This window comes from Perissodus microlepis, chromosome 3, assembly GCF_051167445.1.
Source record: "Perissodus microlepis isolate ML-2025 ecotype Zambia chromosome 3, ASM5116744v1, whole genome shotgun sequence".
NCBI lineage: Eukaryota > Metazoa > Chordata > Actinopteri > Cichliformes > Cichlidae > Perissodus > Perissodus microlepis.
The window spans coordinates 31,075,968-31,096,781 of NC_140463.1; the positions used below are offsets into that span (position 1 = coordinate 31,075,968).

The 20,814-nt window shown below is 39.1% G+C and overlaps 1 protein-coding gene across 4 annotated transcripts in view; it reads left to right on the forward strand.

The window, feature by feature from the left end:
* Positions 1 to 14,781, forward strand: part of LOC146391173 (uncharacterized) — a 41,420-nt gene extending 26,639 nt beyond the window's left edge. For 3 of the 4 annotated variants that reach the window (XM_084924012.1, XM_084924014.1, XM_084924013.1), the window contains 5 exons: positions 10,612 to 10,743; positions 10,830 to 10,958; positions 11,097 to 11,134; positions 11,210 to 11,262; positions 11,366 to 14,781. In XM_084924012.1, the coding sequence (XP_084780138.1) occupies positions 10,612 to 10,743; positions 10,830 to 10,958; positions 11,097 to 11,134; positions 11,210 to 11,262; positions 11,366 to 12,942 (1,929 nt within the window). In that variant the 3' untranslated portion in view covers positions 12,943 to 14,781. The remainder of the gene's footprint in view (positions 1 to 10,611; positions 10,744 to 10,829; positions 10,959 to 11,096; positions 11,135 to 11,209; positions 11,263 to 11,365) is intronic. The other variant, XM_084924011.1, reaches the window with a different exon arrangement.
* Positions 14,782 to 20,814: the final 6,033 nt, after the last annotated feature.

Below are 20,814 nucleotides of genomic sequence, written 5' to 3' on the forward strand. Positions count from 1 at the left end.
CTTCCTCCACTTCTGTACCATTGATTCATTAAATGGTAAATGGCCTGTATTTATATAGCGCTTTACTAGTCCCTAAGGACCCCAAAGCGCTTTACACATCCAGTCATCCACCTATTCACACACACATTCAAACACACTGGTGATGGCAAGCTACACTGTAGCCACAGCAAACCCTGGGGCGCACTGACAGAGGCGAGGCTGCCGGACACTGGCGCCACCGTCGCAGCTGCCCTATTCCCAAGTTGTTGCAGTATATTAATAACTAACCTTGTATTGTGGATGGATTATCTCAGTTGTTCTCCTGACTGAAGTTTGATCCATTTACAGCATCCTGCCATGCGATTGCATTTGTCCCTAACCATCTGGAACCCTCACATTAACTTTTATCGAGTGGAAAAAAGTTAGCATTCATCCTCACTGTTTAGTGCTAACAGAGTTGTGTAGCTAGCGATCATGTAGCACATCATTATATACCAGCTAGTCCAACTTCAGTAACCCTACAAAAGTCACTGCTGTTTAGTTTTCTGTCTTCATTTATTTTGGAAGTGACTACAGAGCTGTACATTTTATTTTTTTCAGGAATTTCTCAGTCAGAACATGGTATATCATGTTTAGGTGGAAACTAGCGAGCTAACTTCCTGCTAACTTCTAACTCCGTTAAATTTAATAAATTCTGTTTTCATGGATGTCTGGATGTTAATTGTTACACCTGGTAAAGCAGCAACACTGATCATTTTATTAAAGATGGAAGAATTTAGACAGTTTTTAACTCTCTGTGTGCTAGACCTGAAGTGGACGGAGTTTTAGACCCAGATTACTCCGCGAGGCTCCTGACTACGGTAGCTGTAATGCTCCGACAATCCATCAAGCGGTGTGGCTTGTATGGAATGCCAGGACTGCCATAATGAAGTAATTAAATACACCATTAAATAATTAATTAAATGTGGCAATAATTAATTAAAATTGGAAATAATTAATTACATAAATATTTACGACACATGTAATTATTTAATTAATTATTGACACATTTAATTAATTATTTAATGGTGTATTTAATTAATTCTTTTTGGCACAGTTGACTCCTTCAGGTCTCACCATGAAATAATTTTATCTGTCAGCCTCACCCATCAAACTCAGGGGGCGGGGTTAACGCTGATCGAGTCAAAACCATTGCTTTTGCCTGGTGGCCATTGTTTTTAGCACACAACAACCGGCATGTGGAAACTAACAGAACTGAACTTTGAAAAACCCTGTTTGTGTGTCACCAAATACCGTTTTAATATTTTTTTTAGCCGAGAATGCAGTGGTTTAATCTTCATGTGTCTGGTCGGTTTGTCAAGATAGAGCCTCTTTGCAAAAGTGCTTCGATGATTTCAGAGATGTCTGCCCAGTCTCACGGCAAAGCGTGGGATAGACCCGTTCGCCTCGCAAGCAATCGAGCTGTTATTACCACCGACAAAGCGCAGGCACCGGTACACAGCTGTAATAACCCCCGCTGACACTGACTTCTTTTACTGAGGTTATATTTATCGGGGTTTTATTTCCTGATGTTCTTATGTGTCCTACGTGTTTCAGTCGCCAATTCTGAATTATAACTAACATTAAAAACTATTATCTCAGTTTTTTTTTTTGTTTAGCTGGAGAAAATTGTTGCACAACCAGTCATTAATTTCTTCAATGCATTTACCAAGAGCCTGTACAGGGCCTTGGTCTCCTGGTGACATTGTGATATATATTTGTGTGTCATCTGCATAGCTATGATAGTTTATTTTGTTGTTCTTTATAATCTGTGCCAGTGGGAGCATGTAAATGTTAAACAGAAGGGGTCCCAAGATGGAACCTTGGGGAACTCCACATGTGATACTTGTCTGCTCAGATGTGAAGTTACCTATTGATACAAAGTATTTCCTGTTTTCTAAGTATGTTTTGAACCAGTTTAGTACAGTTCCTGAAAGACCTGCCCAATTCTCCAGTCGTTCGAGTAATATGTTGTGGTCAACTGTATCAAATGCTGCACTGAGATCCAGTAAAACTAAGACTGACATTTTTCCACTGTCTGTATTCAGACATATGTCATTAAACACTTTGGTCAGAGTGGTTTCAGCGCTGTGGTTCTGTCTAAAACCTGACTGGAAGGCATCATAGCAGTTATTCTGTTTTAAGAAGTAATTGAGCTGTTGAGAAACTGCTTTTTCAATGATCTTACTTAAAAATGGGAGATTTGAGATCGGCCTGTAGTTGTTCATTTGTGTCTTGTCAAGATTGTCCTTTTTCAGTATAGGTTTAATCACAGCAGTTTTTAGTGGTTCTGGAAACACACCTGACATTTAAAAAAAGTTGACGATCTGTAACAGGTCTGACTCCAAGGTCTTTGAGACCTTTTTGAAAAATCCTGTTGGCAGGACATCTAAACAGCAAGAGGAGGAGTTCAGTTGACCTAAGATGTCCTCCAGGTCCTTGCTGTTTATAGGGTGAAACTGTTTGATGGTGTTTAAACAGTTTTTCGGTGGACACAGTACATATCCTGAATCTGCTGTTAATGTACCAATTGCTTGTCTAATCTTTTGGATTTTTTCTGTGAAGAATTTGGCAAAGTCATTGCAGGCCATGGTCGAATGAAGTTCAGCTGCCACTGACACAGGAGGGTTTGTTAGCCTATCAACTGTAGAAAATAAGACCCGAGCATTATGACTGTTTTTGGTGATGATGTCAGAGAAATAGGACCTCCTTGCACTCCTCAGTTGTAAATTATAATTGTGAAGTTTCTCTTTATAGATGTCATAATGAACCTGGAGGTTTGTTTTTCTCCATCTGTGCTCAGCTTTCCTATACTCAGGTCATTAAGATAAGATGGGGCCTGATTTTTTAAGACCTTGTATGTGAGGAGCAGGATTTTGAATTCAATTCTGGATTTAACAGGAAGTCAATGAAGGGAAGCCAAAACAGGAGAAATATGCTCTCTCTTTCTAGTCCCTGTCAGTACTCTTGCTGCAGCATTTTGGATTAACTGAAGGCTTTTCAGGGTGTTCTTAGGACATCCTGATAACAATGAATTACAGTAGTCCAGCCTGGAAGTAATAAATGCATGAATTAGTTTTTCAGTATCACTCTGAGACAGGATATTGCATAAATGGAAGAAAGCAGTCCTACATTTTTGTTTAATATGTACATTGAAGGACATATCCTGGTCAAAAATGACTCCAAGGTTCCTCACCGTGTTACTGGAGGCTGAGGTAATGCCATCCAGAGTAAGCATCTGGTTAGATACCATATTTCTCAGATTTTCAGGGCCGAGTACAATAACCTCAGTTTTATCTAAATTTAGAAGCAGAAAAATAGAGGCCACCCAGGTCTTTAATTTTTTTAAGACATTCTGAAAGCACAGAGATGTGTCCAGGCCTCAAGAATATCATTTGTAACCTTCACTAAAGCTGTTTCTGTGCTGTGATGGGCTCTGAAAGCTGACTGAAACTCTTCAAATAAGCCATTCCTCTGCAGATGATCAGTTGGCTGTTTGACAACTACTCTTTCAAGAACTGGCCTATAATTAGCTAAGACCGCTGGGTCTAGAGATGGCTTTTAATAATAGTAACAAGTAACTACTGCCAGCTTGAAGGCCTCTGGTACATAGCCAATTATTAGAGATAGGTTGATCATATTTAAGATTGAAGCATTAATTAATGGCAGGACTTCTTTGAGCAGTTTTGTAGGAATGGGGTCTAAAAGACACGTTGATGGTTTGGAGGAAGTAATTATTGAAGTTAACTCAGAAAGATCAATTGGAGAAAAAGACTCTAAATGAATATCAATTGTACTAAAAGTAGCTGTAGATAATGTTACATCTGTGAGATGATTATGGGTAATTTTTTCTGATTTGAGGCCTTATTTTTCACAAGAGCTACAGTATCCAGAGTCGTACATAGTGAGGAGGCAAAATTATTAGCAAGACAATCGACCTCTGTTGGAGTTGCGGTCAGGTAGCTGCTCTGCTCTGTGTTGGTACAGGGCATTGACAATGATAACACTGGGTGGATTAAATTTTTAAACTTAGTTACAGCACTTTCAGAAAGACATCTACTGTGATAAAGTCTACTCCCCACTGCTGTGTAATCAATTATTGTAAATGTAAATGTTATCAGGAAATGATCAGACAAGAGAGGGTTTTCAGGAAACACTGTTAAATGTTCAGTTTCCATGCCATATGTTAAAACAAGATCTAGAGTGTGATTAAAGTGGTGGGTGGGTTCTTTTACATTTTGAGAAAAGCCAATTGAGTCTAATAACAGATTAAATGCCATGTTGAGGCTGTCATTTTTAGCATCTACATGGATGTTAAAATCACCCACAATAATTATTTTATCTGAGAGGAGCACTAAATCAGATAAAAAATCTGAGAAATCAGACAGAAACTCTGTGTAAGGCCCAGGTGGACGATAGATGATAACACATAAGACTGGTTTTTGAGTTTTGTAGGCTGGACAAGGCTAAGCATCAGGCTTTTAAATGAATTAAAAGTCTGTATTGGTCTTTGGTTGATTAATAGGCTGGTGTGGAAAATTGCTGCCGGCTGCCGGCCTGTGCTTCTAGCAGGATTCATACACCATATTCAGGGTCAAATTCGAGCACTTTTTAAGCACTTTCAAGGTCCATTTTGAGGCTTTTCCAGCACATTACCAAAAAAAGAATGCATGTTTCACTTTGCATAACCTCAGTAAGATCAGGTGAAAATAAAAACAAATCATCTTAGGTTGACTTAAACGCCTTTCTTCCCCTTTTTTTTAAAACATAGAAAAACACACCACACAAAAAGACTGCAAACGGTAAAGGTTGCCTTATATGCACAAAGCGCATAAACTCAAAATGCACATTTCACTTTAAAATGATGATGTGCAAATGTTAACAAATCAACTTGTTAGAGATATGCATCTCCTGTTGATTCTGTTCATCTGGAAGTAGCGTTTTCAGTGGGTGAAACGTTTTGTCACTCATCCAAGTGACTTCTTCAGTCTCAGCTGACTGCAGGTTTCCCCAACCTTATAAACAGTACATTTACATAATGACTGAAACTAGCACCACTGAATGAACAGTGGGCTGGGAGGTCAGTTCTTTCATCGTAATTATGCAAATTCTCATGACCATTGATCAACAACCACTGATCAACAACCACTGATCAAAGTCCACTGATCAATGGCCATGAGTACCATTCACAGAGAGTTGGGGAATGGCTGCAATCACAGCATTGTAAGATGGTGAAAGATGTACCCTTAGGCCCCCTCCTCGATTCAGTGATGGTCTTTCCCTTTTCACGTAAATGGCCTCCTTGACTCCCCAGTCAAACCAGCGTTCCTCCCTGTCCAGGATGTGTACATCCTCATCCTTGAAAGAGTGTCCACTGGCCTGTAGGTGTAACTAGACTGCAGAGTCCTGGCCTGGTGAGGTAGCTCTCCTGTGTTGTGCCATCCGCTTCGCCAGAGGTTGTTTGATTTCCCTGTTGTATAAATCCTGGCAATCCTCCCGGCACTTAACAGCGTACACTATGTTACTCTGTTTGTGTCGGGGGACCCGATCCTTGGGGTGGACCAATTTTTTGGTGCAGCGTGTTTTGGGGTTTAAAAGTCACAGAGACACGGTGTTTAGAAAAAATGCATCTCAGCTGTTCTGATACGCCTGACACATATGGGATCACGAGGTTTTTGCTTAGTGTGGCATGGAAACTGCACTGTGGCAGAGAGGAAAGCCCTACAGAGGGTGGTGAGGGCTGCACAGAGAGGCAGCTTCCCAACCGTCACAGACATATACACCTCCAGATGCAGGAAGAGGGCCACTTGTATCATGAAGGACCCCACTCACCCAGCACAAACACTCTTTGTCCCACTCCCCTCAAGCAGGAGGCTGAGGAGCATTAAATGCAAAATCACCAGACTGAGAAACAGCTTCATTCCAGAAGCTGTGAGACTTCTTAATACATAATGGACAAGAAACTGCTACTGGTGCACCTTAAAAATTTCACTACTGATACTTTGCTGCTAGAATATTCATACCTACACTTTTACATCTATACTCCATACTGTTACTCAGGTTGTTGCACTTCACTTATTTGTATTATTCTATTACTTGTCTGTATTATTTATTACTTATTGTATTATTTTATTACTATTTAGTATTATTTTATTACTTGTCTTTCTGTTGTTTTTATGGAAACTGGGACCGTGGGTACGTAATTTTCTTCTACCTCATGTAAACATGCGATGAGAATGACAATAAAGCTTCCTTGAATCCTTGAAAGTGACAACCGCCCCTCCCAAAAGGCAACATTTTTGCGCAAGTACAACCCTGACTTCCTGAAGTATGGGTTTGTGAACGGAAGAAACAAGACCAGGACCCGAGAGCCCAATGCGTGGAGTGTGGACTAATGCTATCCAACGAACCACTGAAGCCTTCTAAATTAAAACAGCATCTCAAAACCAAACATCCCACGCCTGCAAGAAAGTGGGTGGAATATTTCAAAAGAAAAGAAAACGGACTGCAGATGCCAGTCTGTTGTCACTGACTGGTAACTCTAAATGTGCTTTAAAAGCTAGGTATCTCGTATCCGGACTTGTGGCACAGAGTAAAAAGTCTTTTACTATAGTGGAGGAGTTGATTTTGCCTCCCACTGTACATGAGAGGCTGCTGCAAAGAAGCTACTGACCATCCCACTCTCAAACAACACTGTGAGCCACCACATCATGGACATGGACATTGCCCGATCTCTTCACATATCTTCCTCCAAGCTCGGTCCTTTTTGTTCCTGTCTCGGTACAGAAAGCAGCTGGTGTCATACAGCTCCGGGTGGTTTGCTACGGCGTTGATGAGCCTTTCCTCCATATTGAATGAAGAATGAAGGGCTTTGGCTGGACCTGCCCCTTTTGACCTAGGTCAGAGCCACGTCACCAGGCTCCTGATTGGTTGTCGCAGCGCGAATTGACGCTGGAGTTCAGATTTTTCCAACTCGAGCGGTAGACGCGATACGCGCAAATGCACAAAATGCAACACAAAAACTGACGTGCGTATTTTCATTCGCGCGCCAGACGCGCTACTTTGACGCGCTACTTTGACGCGCGTTTGACGCGTTTTCGCGACGCAAATCTGCTTCTGAATTTTTGTGGGACCCACAATCGCGCGTCATCACGCTTCTCCATTGACTTTACATGTAAACCTGACGCTCTGGTCGCGTCTATCGCGTTCGGTATGAACACACCGTAAGACATACAGCATCAGCCTCTGGAAAGAATAAAAAATAGTCCATTTTTCTCTTTGCAACTAGACAAGTCCACTGATGTCACGAATGGTGCATGCTGCTGGTTTTTGTTTGTTATCACTGGGACAGCAGTTTGCATGTAGACATGCTGTTTTGTGGAGAGCTACCAACACGAGCCACGGCTCAGGAATGTTTCCGCTGCATTGACAACTACTTCACTGAGAACAACCTGGACTGGCAGAACTGTGTTGGGTTGTGCAATGATAGTACAGCTTCAATGACTGACAGGCATCACGGCATCATTAGGAAGGAGGTCTTCTCTTTTCTCATGGAGAAAAAAATCTCCTCTTGCACATTATTATGCCAACTCAATCAATCAATCAATCAAGGCTTTATTCGTCACATGCAGGTTGCCCTGCAGTGAAATGGGACCCCCCCCCCAACCTTACACACACAACACAGACATTACATGGGGATACAAGTCGGAGATCGGTAGCGTTACAGAAAATACACTGAAATATACACAACAATGGGAAAGTACAAGAGGAAAAAAAGAGACCTCTACTCATGCTGGGCTCCTGTGGGAGGACAGCATGAGAACAGGAAACAAAAAAAACTCCTCTGCACAAAAGCACATAAATGTCCACAACACAATATTATGGAACACGTGACAAGCCACAGGGATGGGTAGGGGGTGAGGAGTAATCCGCAGCAGACACAGCAGCCGCCCTGCCCAGCGCTACCATTCCAGTGCGGGCTCAGACCCGCCGTGTTCTCCTGTAGGGCACAAGCATCGAAGGCGTTTGGAAAAGAAGGGGGGATGAGTGTGTGCATATCAGTGTATGTGTGTGTGTGCGTGTGTCCAGAGTTCAGCTGAGACAGTGTCCTTTGCCCTGCCAGGCTAAGTAAACAGTCTTCCAGCCAATTTAGGTGGCCTTGCATGGAATGGGAGGAACAGACAAAACACAGTCGTTATCAGGGAGTTTTTGTTCGGCTCCAGCCTTGAGCCCACAGCTGGCGCCGAAGGGATAGCCGCATGAGTGATGGAGTTTTATTCTTTTATGCAACAGCTCATGAGAATTTCAAGCCGTTCTCTAACACTCCGACACCGACAATGGTCTCTCCATCTCCCGTTGGAGAGCCGCGAGCTTCTCTATGATGTTATTAAACTTTCGCTCTGTGGTCTTGTCGTTCTTGTGCTCAGAGAGCAGATTCTGAGACCTCATGACCGCCGGGAGCTGTTCCAAGATGTGATCCAACTTTCGCTCAGAGGTGTTAACATGAGTGAACGTCTCCTTGATGAAATCCCATGTACGCTCAGAGGTCTTATTCTGAGTATTCACAGCAGCCGCAAGTTTCTCCAAGATCTTAACCATGCTGCCCTCAGTGAGCCCATTCTGAGAAGTCGCGCCTCGTCCCATCGTTTCAATCCCAGCGGGCAGCCTTGGGGGGGTTTGAACAGCCGGTTCCGCTTTCTTAATTCTCCGATAAGCCAGGGCCAAACCAGCACCGATCAGCAAGAACCCTGCTATCATGGTTCCGAATAGGTAGATATCTTCAGTGTCCTCGATGGACAGTCCCGCCAGGCACACGACCCTCCAGTTATGCCACCCGTCCATCGTGTATCCGGCAAGGAAAGTACCTCCAGGGCACTCTGGCTCTCCCGAGCCGGGGCTTCTCGTTGAGAAGAGCGTGTCAATTGCATTCAGAGACCAGTTGATCAAATCCATAATTCTCTTTTAGGTTTTAGAAACAGACTGTGAGAGAGTGTTCCAGGGAAAAGTAAAAACACAAGACAAGACAAGGACATAAGAAGCTAAGCAGGGAAGATAAGGAGCAGGAGAGGAGAAAAAGTGCGACCGCCTTCGCCGAGAGCAAACAGAAGCTGTTGAAAGTTCACAGCTAAGCTTTCCTACCTCTGTGACATTTTTTCACTGCTGAACCAGTTCAAGGGAGAAACAGCAACATTTTTTTTGTTGCAGACAAAGTTGAAGCTTTCAAGAGGGAACTTGCTTTGTGGACTAAGAGGGCCCAGGAAAAGAGGATGGACACGTTTCCTCTTTTGTCTCACATCTTTGATCAGTGACTCTGTCTGTCAGCACCTTTCACAACTGACAGAGAAATTTGATGAATATTTCCCTTAGGATCCCAGAGAAGGACACGTGGATTTCTGTAGATCCCACTGAAAATGATGTTGCTTTGCCCTCACATCTGGAATTCTGGAAGTTTCCACCGACAGCACTTTAAAGTTGCAGTGGGACAAACTGGACATGGGTACTCCTTTGAGACAGCAATCCAGAAGGAGCCCGTGTCTGGCACTGAGAGCTGTGAAACTCCTCCTCACATTCTCAACTACATATCTGTGTGAATCAGGATATTCCACTGTGGCCACAACCAAGACCAAAGCCTGAAATAGACTCAGAGCAACACTGGAAGCTACTCTGAGAGTTTCCCCATTCCACCCAGATTGGATATGATTGTGTGTCAGAGGCAGGCTCAAGTGTCTCATTAAGAGGTGAATATAAAAGGGGAGTTGCAGCTTGTCAAAAAAAATGAATTGTTGTGACTATTTGTTGTTCATTTGTCTCAAATGTAAAGAGAGTTTTACTGCTGAAGCAACTTTCAAATTCACTTACAGATTAAAAGGCTATATTTTCATTTGCACTTTATTTAAATTTTATTTATTTATTTATTTATTTATTTATCCATTTAATTAGAAGATTATTTTGAATGTATTTATTTTATTACCACATTATTTATCCGATTTCTATTTTTCCTTTTTTTTCTTGTCTCGTTTGTTGTAGTAAAATTAAATTACTAATTATTTTGTGCTATTAAGCCTGACTTGAGCCTTTCAATTTTTACTTGCAGTTTGATTTGTTCCATGAATTGTTAACCTGTTTGGCATTTTGTTTTATGTGCAGGTTCACATACACATAATAAATACATGTGTTTGTGATTATTACATTGTATCATGTCATTATCATGTTTATTTGACATGGTCTTAGTTGTTAAAATTAAGTAGATTTGATTTAGTTATTAAAGTTAAATCAAACCAAAAGCAACAACAATTTATTCAATACATTGTTAATATCTGAATGGGGCCCCGGCCACTTGTACTGGAAAAGTTGGGCCCCAAGGTAAAAAAACAAAGGTGAGAATCTCTACTCTATTCAGTGAATAAAGAATATATTCAGTTGTTTGTTTTTCTATTTCTTTTCTCTTGAAAGATGTTTAAATATGGGGATTTTGACGTTTTAATTACAATTTTGTCCTTCAAGAATTATTATCATAATCTTATTAAAAGATAGTAATGTCAAACCAACTTTTTTAAAAAAGATAAAAGAATATTGTTTATGTGTTTTAAATAGAAATTGGAAATGAGGCATCATCCAGATGTTTTGACGCTGCTGTTGAAAAGATTTAGGTTTGACCATCGATACCAAGAACATGTGAAAATAAAACGAGCAGTCACAGCTCCTGGCACTCTACAAATACCAGAGGTATACTGAATATTTCATTATGTTGTCATTACTTTTTATTTTCTAATTCCTGATACTAATTTCTTTCTTTTTTTACCCATTATCAGAACCAGACCTATGAGCTTTATGCATTTGTCGAGCACTTTGGTGAATTGAGATTCGGACATTACACCGTAACAATCAAATCTCAGGATGATGACAGATGGTACAACTTCAATGATACCTGTGTCACATTGGTAAGCCTGATTGATTTTTTTCCACTGGTATTGTTCCCAAGACATGAATACTTTAACACATATTAATGCAGTTTTGTGCTTAATAGAAAAAAGTATTTAGCCTATAGATGATCACCTTTGTATTCTTTATATTAACAGCTTCCAGAAGGACCATTCCAGCTGGACAGAAATAACACGTAAGCTTTTATCTGAATTTTCTTCCAAAACAAACATTTACTGAATATTAAACTGACCCTACTTTACTTTTACAGTGCTCTTACTAGATCCAGCAGTGCTTATCTTCTGTTCTACAGGAGAAAGAAAAGTAAGATGGGAAACATTTCTGATGAACTTACTGATGTTTCTGTGAATGATTGTATCACACTGGCATTTTGAAATGATTTTGATTGTTTTGATTTCATTTCCAGTGCATACTGCAGACACACAACACATCAGTGAGGCACCCACTGGTGGAGCTTCAACCAGTGAGCAACAAGAACAGGTTGTAAAGACCACAGGGAGAAACGAAGGTGAGGCAGCAGGCGTGGACCATAACCTTGTGGACATACAGGGAAAAGATCAGCAGATGATAATGAATGATGTAGAGAATAAAGATGAAAGTAAACAGGAAAAGGAGAAAGAAAAGTACTCGGCAAAAAACAAGAAAAACAAAGACATGGAACATGCAGACAATGAAAGCATTCACCAAATTACAAAGAAAAGAAAAACTGATAATCAGGAGTCTGATGACCACAAGAATGATGTTGAGCATCAGCAGGATGCAAATTTAAAATCCAGAAAAGGCAGTGATCACCAGGATAACCAACACAGTCTGACAGTGGAACAAAATGAAGAAATGAGAGAGTACAGACTAAGAGATAAGGACAGGCAGATGATGATAGCTGTGATGGTAGACAGTAATAGCACAGATGAAGCTAATAGAAGTAAAACAAGAGATGGAAATAGCGGGTCTGTAGTGCATAAAGACTCCTCTGATATGTTTCAAAGCAGTGGAAAGGTGGATGAAGGTAAGCGGAACATGTCAGAGAATGATGAAGAGCAAAAGAAAAATGATAAGCAGCATGAGACAGATGGTGAAGCTGCACAAAGAAGAGATAAAACAAAAAGAGACTTTTGTGAGAGTGGAAAATACAAGTATAGCTATCTATTAGCTGATGACAGTCAAAGCAAAGAACAGCACAATCTGGGACAAAAAGTCGGACATGAAGGTGTGGAAGGAGAGATTATAGAAAAAAAACAAAAAAACACTGGACAAGATGGGGGAAGAGAGTGGTCTTTGTCAGGAAGCAACCGTTTGACAGAGAACTACAGAAGCAGCACTGGTGATGAACAAATGAAACCACACAGTCAGTCAGAACTATGGGTTACTCAGTCACACAGCAGACCTAGAAGTGTTGGTGAAGACATGGAAGGTATCGGTTCAGAGAAGGAAGATCAGACAATTAATATTCAAAGCATGAACACACAGACACAAAAAATGTCAGAGGACGTAAATGACATGTTCAGTAAGTTTAAAGAATTAAATCTAAATGAGCCACAGCACTTTGGACAAAAATTTAAAAACAACAGCGAGGCTAATGAACATAAAAAGAAACGTAAGGGGCATGAACAGGTATTCAGTAATATTTCAGAAACAAAACAAGAGCAGCAGAAAGAGATAATAAAATATGAACAATCAAGACAGAATACCTCACAAATCTACACCTATTTTCAAAGAACATTAACCCGACATGATGATGAAAGTAGCACTTCTAAGCAAAATGGCCAGAGGTCGTCACAACTTGAAATTCATTCTGTAGAGGTTATTGGCCATGAAGAGATAATAAAAATGAAACTGAAGAGAGATTATCAGCAAATTCCAGGAGATGTAGATCAACAACAGACTGGAGATCACACAGGAAAACAAAACAATGATGAGGAAGTTGAAAGAGAGCAAACAAAAGAAATATCCAAACCATACTATGGGGAGAGTGGAAAAGATTAGTACAATGTGCAATTAGATAATGTTACTCAGAGCAGAACACAGGAGGACTCTGAAATTATACAAAGCTGTGGGTTAAGAAGCTTTTGTTGGAGACAAAAAAGCAGTAATTGTAGTAAATGATGAAGCATGTGACTCAAAAGAAAGGTGAACTGTACACCAGATTCAGAATTTGAGTGTGAATGTTACATTTAGTAACAAAAATGACAGTGGAAAAATAGAAAACAGTCATAAGAAAAATGTTTCATAGAGGAATAAAATAGGAGAATGAGAAACAAGACATGGTGTAAGTAAGAGTGATCAGAGCTCAGAGCCTGAATAGTATAACATAACATAAAATGTTATTTTATATGTTCTAGTTTCAAAGTAATTTTCAGATTTTTAATGTATTCATCAGAGATCGGCTGGAATCATGTGAAATGCTGTAAAATTGTTTCCTTTCTTATTCTTCTTCTGTATTTCCTTTTTTGGTGTATTTTACGTTGGTAGTGGTAATGAAGTTTACTTTGTTCATTTTGGTTAACTTTGTTCCATTTTTATCAGGTAATATGTATTATTTCCTGTTCAAGGGCCGAAGAGCATCAGTTTAAATGAGTTCATAAAAAAAAAAAAAACTTATTTATAGGGAAAGTTTCTGAAATTTTATATATGGGTTTTTTTCTTAATGTTTACTGATTTCTAATTAAACTTATTCAAAATAGTGTATAAATATATTTGATTAATCTGTATGAGGAGGATAATTTCACATTTAGATTCTACATATTAGTATGTTTTTAGTTTTACTGTTTGTACTGTAGAAGTCTGAAGACATAAAATATCTATTTGGTCACAGTGTTAGGACTTGTGAACTTCACTGTAACCACTGAGTATTTAATACATATTTTTAAAAAACTATTTTGAAAAAAAAAAAATACTTAGAGATTAGATACTTAGGTTAGAGGTGCTTGTTGTTATAATATGACTCTGATGAGAAACCTGTCAAACACTGGATCATAATAAACTGTGTGAATATGCCTCCACTTCAAGCTCATGCCCATATAATTTCTTTGAATCTATGCTGCAAACACTATATTTTAACTGCCATATACACTATAAATAAATAGTAGTTTTAATTGTTCTCTGAGTGATATTTTACCATTTCACCGTTTCAAAACTCTGTCCTTGTTTTACAAGATCCAGTTCTGTGCATCTGACAGTCCACAACAGTGCAAGGACTGTAACAGGACGTATCAGATGACACAAACAAACAACTTTACCAAACTTAATACTCTCTATTCATTATTGATTTGATGATTTTTGCTTTTCCATGGAGAAAATTTTGTCTCAAAAGTTTTACAAGTGCGTATGATAAGATCCAAACAAAAAAAGAAACATGTTTTATTTGAAAAAATGCAGGAATACAAAGGAAGCCCAGTTTTCCACTGGAATTTGAACACAGCTTATATTTGTGGATCTGTGGGAAATTGGCAGTGTGAAATTTGTATCCTAACATCCTGTGGGCATGAAACGTGATCTGTTCATATCAGGCAATTTGCCTAAACACACGTTTAAGGTTGTGCAAGCAAGCGAGTGAGATGTTATGTGTATTTTTTATTTTCATTTTTTTTTGTAAAAATTTGCATGCACAGAAAGCTTTTTGAAAGAGAAAATGATCCGGGAAGCTGAACTTAATAACTGTGCACAAATTATTAGTATTTATTCAGGTGAGTGCCCAAAACTTACCCATATAACACTACACTTTTGTAAATCTTACGCATGTGGATTATATCATATGGATTTGTTACACTTATGAGACAAATTTTTCTCTATAGGTTTATATATCTATAACACATTCATTACTGCAAAACAGGTTTAGTTTTCCAACTCAACTTCTTCATTAGATTTTCAATGCTTGAAAAAGTCTAGATGATAAATAATGTTAACTAGGGCACTCAAAGAAAGTGTTTATTTTTTGCATTTTGAAGTAGATAGCTGAAATCAACTTAATGGTATAAGCATCATAAAAGAAATTCAAGAATGGATTTGTTGGATACAGCAGTTCAGACATGCCACAAATAACCTTTAGGTCTTGGCATTGTGTTAATTTTTTTGGAATGTGTAATGTAGACATATATAGTATATCAGTAGTCACCAGTCAGCCTTATGTTTCAAGCTCACAACTGCCCTTAAAATCACACTAACAGTAGTAAAATCAAGGGCAAGATCCTGAGATGAAAAAATTAAGCCATCACAAAGTGCCAAAATGTTCCTATAGTGGCCTGGTCCCTGGTCTGACCTGGTCCCTGAACACATCACACCTGATGAAGAAAACCCAACAAGGGCCAAATGTATTGCTACAGACCCCACTCACCCTGGCAATGGACTATTTATACTGCTTCCTTCTAAAAAGTGGTATAGGAACATAAAAACAAGCACCAACAAACTGTGAAAAAGCTTCTTCCCCAGAGCTGTGAAATCCATTTCAATTCTGTGACTTGTTCCACCTATTTATTCTGTATACCTGCACACAGGGATAATGTGCATACAAATGTCTTAATGTGCTGCTTTTATAGTGTTAGTGGCATTACGTGACCTGTGGAACATCCTGTTAGCTGGCGGGTTGTATGCAACGATGCGGTGGATCCTGATCCCCCAGCCATTAGCCATGGCAGACTGAAGCTCTGAAGCTTACTAGGGACCTCTGTCAGAGGTAATGTTGGCAGGAGGACCGAAACGCCAAACCTAAGTTGAACAAAAAAAAAATTAAAACGTACAGCTCTGCTATCACTTCAAACATAAATGAAGACAGACAACTAAACAGCAGTGACTTTTGTAGGGTTACTGAAGTTGGACTAGCTGGTATATGATAACGTGCTATGTGATTGCTAGCAACACAGCTATGTTAGCATAATATAAACACAGTGAAGCTAGAGGATGAATGCTAACTTTTTTCCACTCAATAAAATTTAATGTGGGGGTTCCCCATGGTTAGGGACAAATGCAATCGCATAACAGGATGCTGTCAACGGACCAAACTTTAGCCAGGAGAGTAAGTGGGGATAGGTTAATTCATCATCTAAATTGCCCATAGGTGTGAATGCGGGAGTGAATGTGAGTGCGAATGGTTGTCTGTCTCTGTGTGTTAGCCCTGCGACACTGGCGACCTGTCCAGGGTGTACCCCGACTCTCGCCTCTCGACAGCTGGGATAGGCTCCAGTGCCCCCCGTGACCCTGAAAAGGATAAGCAGAAGCGAATGGATGGATGGATGAATCAATGGTGGAAGCAAGAAAAATGAGTTGAGTAAAGTTTGAGTTATCTGACTGTTTTGTTTTGCTTAATGCGCCTTATAATCCGGTGCGCCTTATATTCCGAAAAATAGGGTCTTAAAAGGATATATTCTAAACTTACTTATCATTTTTATGATGGCTAAAAGTGCAGCTGTATAATAAGTTTAGACTTCTATTTAAAAACCAAAACCATCAAGTAATTCAGAACTTCTCCGCCCAATTGAAAGAGAACAGTAACATGATTTAATAAGTTGCTATCTCTGACTAGGTTTTGGATTTTATAAACTATGTTAATCTATGTTATTTGTGTTCTATGCACTAGTTGTTAGTGGGAGGGGAGAGCTAACGTAGCACGTTAACAGCAGGGTGGAGGAATTTCATGGTTTCTATGCCACCAGTTTTTTTAAACATTTGTTGGGAAACTTTTATTGAACTTAGAGTAAAAAAAAAAACAAAAAACGATTAAACAAAGAAAAATATTTGTCAGCTCATTTAATGCTATTTAATTTGATTTGTCTCTTGTTTTTTCACTCTGCAAGTATGTGTGTTGACTTTCACAGAGTACCTGACCACTGAGTGAAAAGAACTTTAAGACGAGCACATCAAAAATCCTAACCAGAAGACGTGTTACTGAATGTTTTGTGTCTTGAGAGCTGAAGGCAGCTTGGGGAGAATGAGAACATGAAAACTGTCCATAATGCTAAATATGACTTTATTACGTAATGAAGGAGATAAACCAGTGAAAAAGTCCAAAGCAATGTATGACCACAGCTGCTCCAGCATGGGAAGAGGTATAAATAAGCTGACAGGAGGAGACCTAGAGGATTTATTTTGTGTACACACTGAACAAGCAGAGATGTACTCATGAACACCTTTAGCAAGAGAAGGCAGCCAGAATAGACACTGCAAAAACAAGATTCTAGAATGTGGATATATTTATTTTAAAATGTACAGCCTAAAAATAAAAAGTTGTCAGAAAAATAAATATCCAATACTCTGACACTTGAAAATTCTACCTAAGACACCAATACATATGGAAGCATTTGTATTTCATCTCTTCCCACCTCTGCAAATTCTAAAAAACAAACAAACAAACAAACAAACAAAAAACCTTTTGTAAGAGTCTTCCAATTTTGAAATTTGGTTCAAATTGTCATTTGGATAATTATAGAAGGTCAGGGATGAGGTGAAAGAGTGAATATCTATAGCCATCTATAAAACATGTGGCTCTGACATGATTTGGGGCTGTATTTTAGCTAGTGGTGTTGGGGATTATGTCAAACTTCATGAAATTATGAACACAGAAAAGTGCCATCAGATTCTGATCCACCAAGAAATACCATCTGAAAAGCATGTAATTGGCAACAGTTTTATTATTCAGCATGACAGTGATCTCAAACACACTGCCAATGTAGTAAAAGAATACCTAGAGAAACAGATAGTGGAGCACCATCAGTCATGGATTGGCCTCCCCAAAGCCCAGACCTCAACATTATTGAAGCAGTGTGGGATCAGTTCTCTTGGCAGAGGCGGACGCATCTTTTTTTCCCTCTCCCTCCCTTATCTTTCCCTGCTTGGCTTCTATGTCCTTGTCTAGTCTCATCTAACTGTAACCCTTAGGTAGTCTCTCAGTCTTGTTCTTTAAAAGCTAAAGAATTCTGGATTTGATCAACTGGTCCCTTAACGAAATTGACACCCTATTCTCGACAAGAAGCCTGGGCTCGGGAGTGCCTGATTGTCCTGCAGAGCAGTAGCGGGTTTTGATACGGGCGACACGGGCGGTTGCTTGGGGTGGCATCGTGGTGGGGGGGGCGGCATCACGGGCATCGGCAAAAAAAAAAAAATGCCCGTACTCATGCTGCCCCGACATCAGCCAGCGCATATTGGGAATGGCATAGGCACCGATCGGTTTTCTATCGCCCATTTGCTGGGAGTAAGGGCGCCCTCCGTTTGCGAGGTGCGCCTGCTGCTTGCGGCACAAGGAGGAGAGGGCGGGGGATTCACTGGCTGGCTGGAGCAGCATCTAATAACCAACTTGCAAAATAAAACAAAATTGAAAAAACAAACAAACAACAAACACGAAAACACCAGACATTATGATACAGACTTATAATTTGCACCGATGTTTTTTCGAAATTCTATAGCGAAAAGTGAGCGCGAGAGTCCTCGGTGCACCTGCTTGCTGCTGTGCTGAAGTCAAAGTAAACTTTATTGTCATCTCTGCTACATACAGTCCAGTATATAGAGAGACAAGACGACAGTTACAGCAGTGCAAGTAAACAAGCAATAAATATAAGAAGAGTAAGAAAATAAATATACACTTTAGGACCAGGGGTAAAGGGATCAATAACAATTTAAAATTTATAATTTACAGTTTGATGATTTAAAGTCTCACACACAACCCGTCGAAAGGGGAGGGAGGCCGGCTGCTTCCAAATAGAGCACATTTCATTCATAATTATGTAAATCCAAGCCCATTATGTATTCATGATTTGAATCCTAGGTTGTGTGAAATCCCAGAAACACACCTTAGACAAAGTGAATCTGTGCAAAATTAAAACCAATGGAAGATGGACAAGAAAAGTTCAAAGCCATCAGGTGCTCAGTTTAGAAAAAATAGAAAAGAGGAGGAGGAGAAACGAGCAAAAGATGCAGGTAAGCAGATGTGTCATTGGATAATGGCAGGTCATCCTGAAACAATCAGAATCAGAATCAGAATACTTTATTAATCCCTAAGGAAATAATGTGGATTACAGTTGTTCCAAAAAGAAATGGTAAAAATAGGGCTTTGGAGCGTGATGTCACGGGGGTGGACGTGGAAAGGATTTTGGCGTGATCCGCCATTTTCGGGGTCAAAACAAAGCGCAAGCGAAAAGGAAGCGAAGGTACACACAACAGCCATGGTTCGTATTTGCTGTGTGGTTTATCTTTTCATTCTTTCCCCACCTGGAAGCATCATGAGGCAGCTCGTGTATCGATGTTACCAAACGAAGGCGTCTAGCCTGGATAGCAGCTGCTAAAAGAATGCTTAAAATCTCCTGGATCATTATGGCATTTCATTCCACATAACATTTTTAGAAATGTTGGAGGTTTACAGTTCCTATTGTCTTGTAATTACAGTATATCAAAGTTACCAGTTAAAATGTCTGCATTTTATCAACAGGCATTGTTGGCTTGGAAATTATGTTATTCACATAACTTTTCTCCACATAGATCCATTATCTGGAATAACGAATGTATTACTAAGAGGAACAAATCACTACATTTGCAGAATTGGATTGATAAAAATATAATCTATTTAAAAGACTTATTTGACTCTGAAGGCCAACTACTTAGTTATAATGACTTTATTACAGAAAAAACATTCCCTATCAAATTTAAAGATTTTAGCTCAGTAATAAAGTCCGTTCCCAGCGGACTGACTGAGTTGATGAAAAGCTACAAAAAACAGAACACACCACATGCATCCGTTAACACTCTTTATATAAATGGTATTGATCTCTTAAGCAAGAAATGCACCAATAAACATATTAGAGAATGTTTGTATAATGCGAAGAAAATAACTCCAAGAGGGAGGTTTTTTGGAATGCTATTTTTGATAATATCAACTGGGATAAAGCGTGGCTTGTTCCTTTTAGATTTTGTATTACAAACAAAGTTAGAGAATTACATTTGAAAATATTACATAACATATATCCATCCAACACATACATTTCAAGATTCTGTGACATTGATAGAAAATGTACCTTTTGTAAAACTGAACTTGAAAGTGTTACTCATTTGTTTTATGGCTGTTCATATAGTGCTACATTTTGGAGAGAGCTTGAAAATTATATACTGTGCAAAACAACATACAAAATCGAAATTGAAGGGAAGAACATTATCACTTATTTTGAAACTAAAGAAAAAAAAAATACGTGCCATTGTCAATCTTTATATCTTATTAGGGAAATTCCATATACATAAATGTAAATTTCAAAACTCAACTCCATCATTTAATTTGTTTTTGATTGAAATTGAATATTACTTAAACTCTCTTAAATTAACTTCCAATAAAAAAGGTTTATCATTGATTGAAATTCATTCAGAAATGTTTAACGAATGAGCTGTCACAGATACAACTTTCAAGTACAAAGTTGTTATGAAGTCTGTCACATTCCCCCCCCCCCCCCCTCTTTTTTTTCTTCTATATTTATTTATCCTTCTTATTTCATTGTACTGTATATTGTTACTCTTATTTGCCCTGTATGTCTACTGTACAAACTGAACTGGAATGACTGAATGTTCGCTTTATAATTTCAAATAAAGTTCGACAAAAAAAAAAGAAGCTGTGAGACGAGCTGATATCCAGTTCTCTTCCATCTCTAAATATCTGTTGGTGCTCCAGACATTTTCATTCCGGTAAGTTCTAAATAAGTTCATATCACTCTTTATAGCCTTTTAGTTTTATTTTCGATGCGCTCTGAGCTCATAGTAAATTAGAACAAACATCCTACTGAGTGATTTTGCAGAACTACCTTCTATTTATAGAGTTGATCATTATTTGGCATTATTGCAGCAAACCAGCCTATGAAATGGATGAAACGCATCGTGACTGGGTTCCAGCGC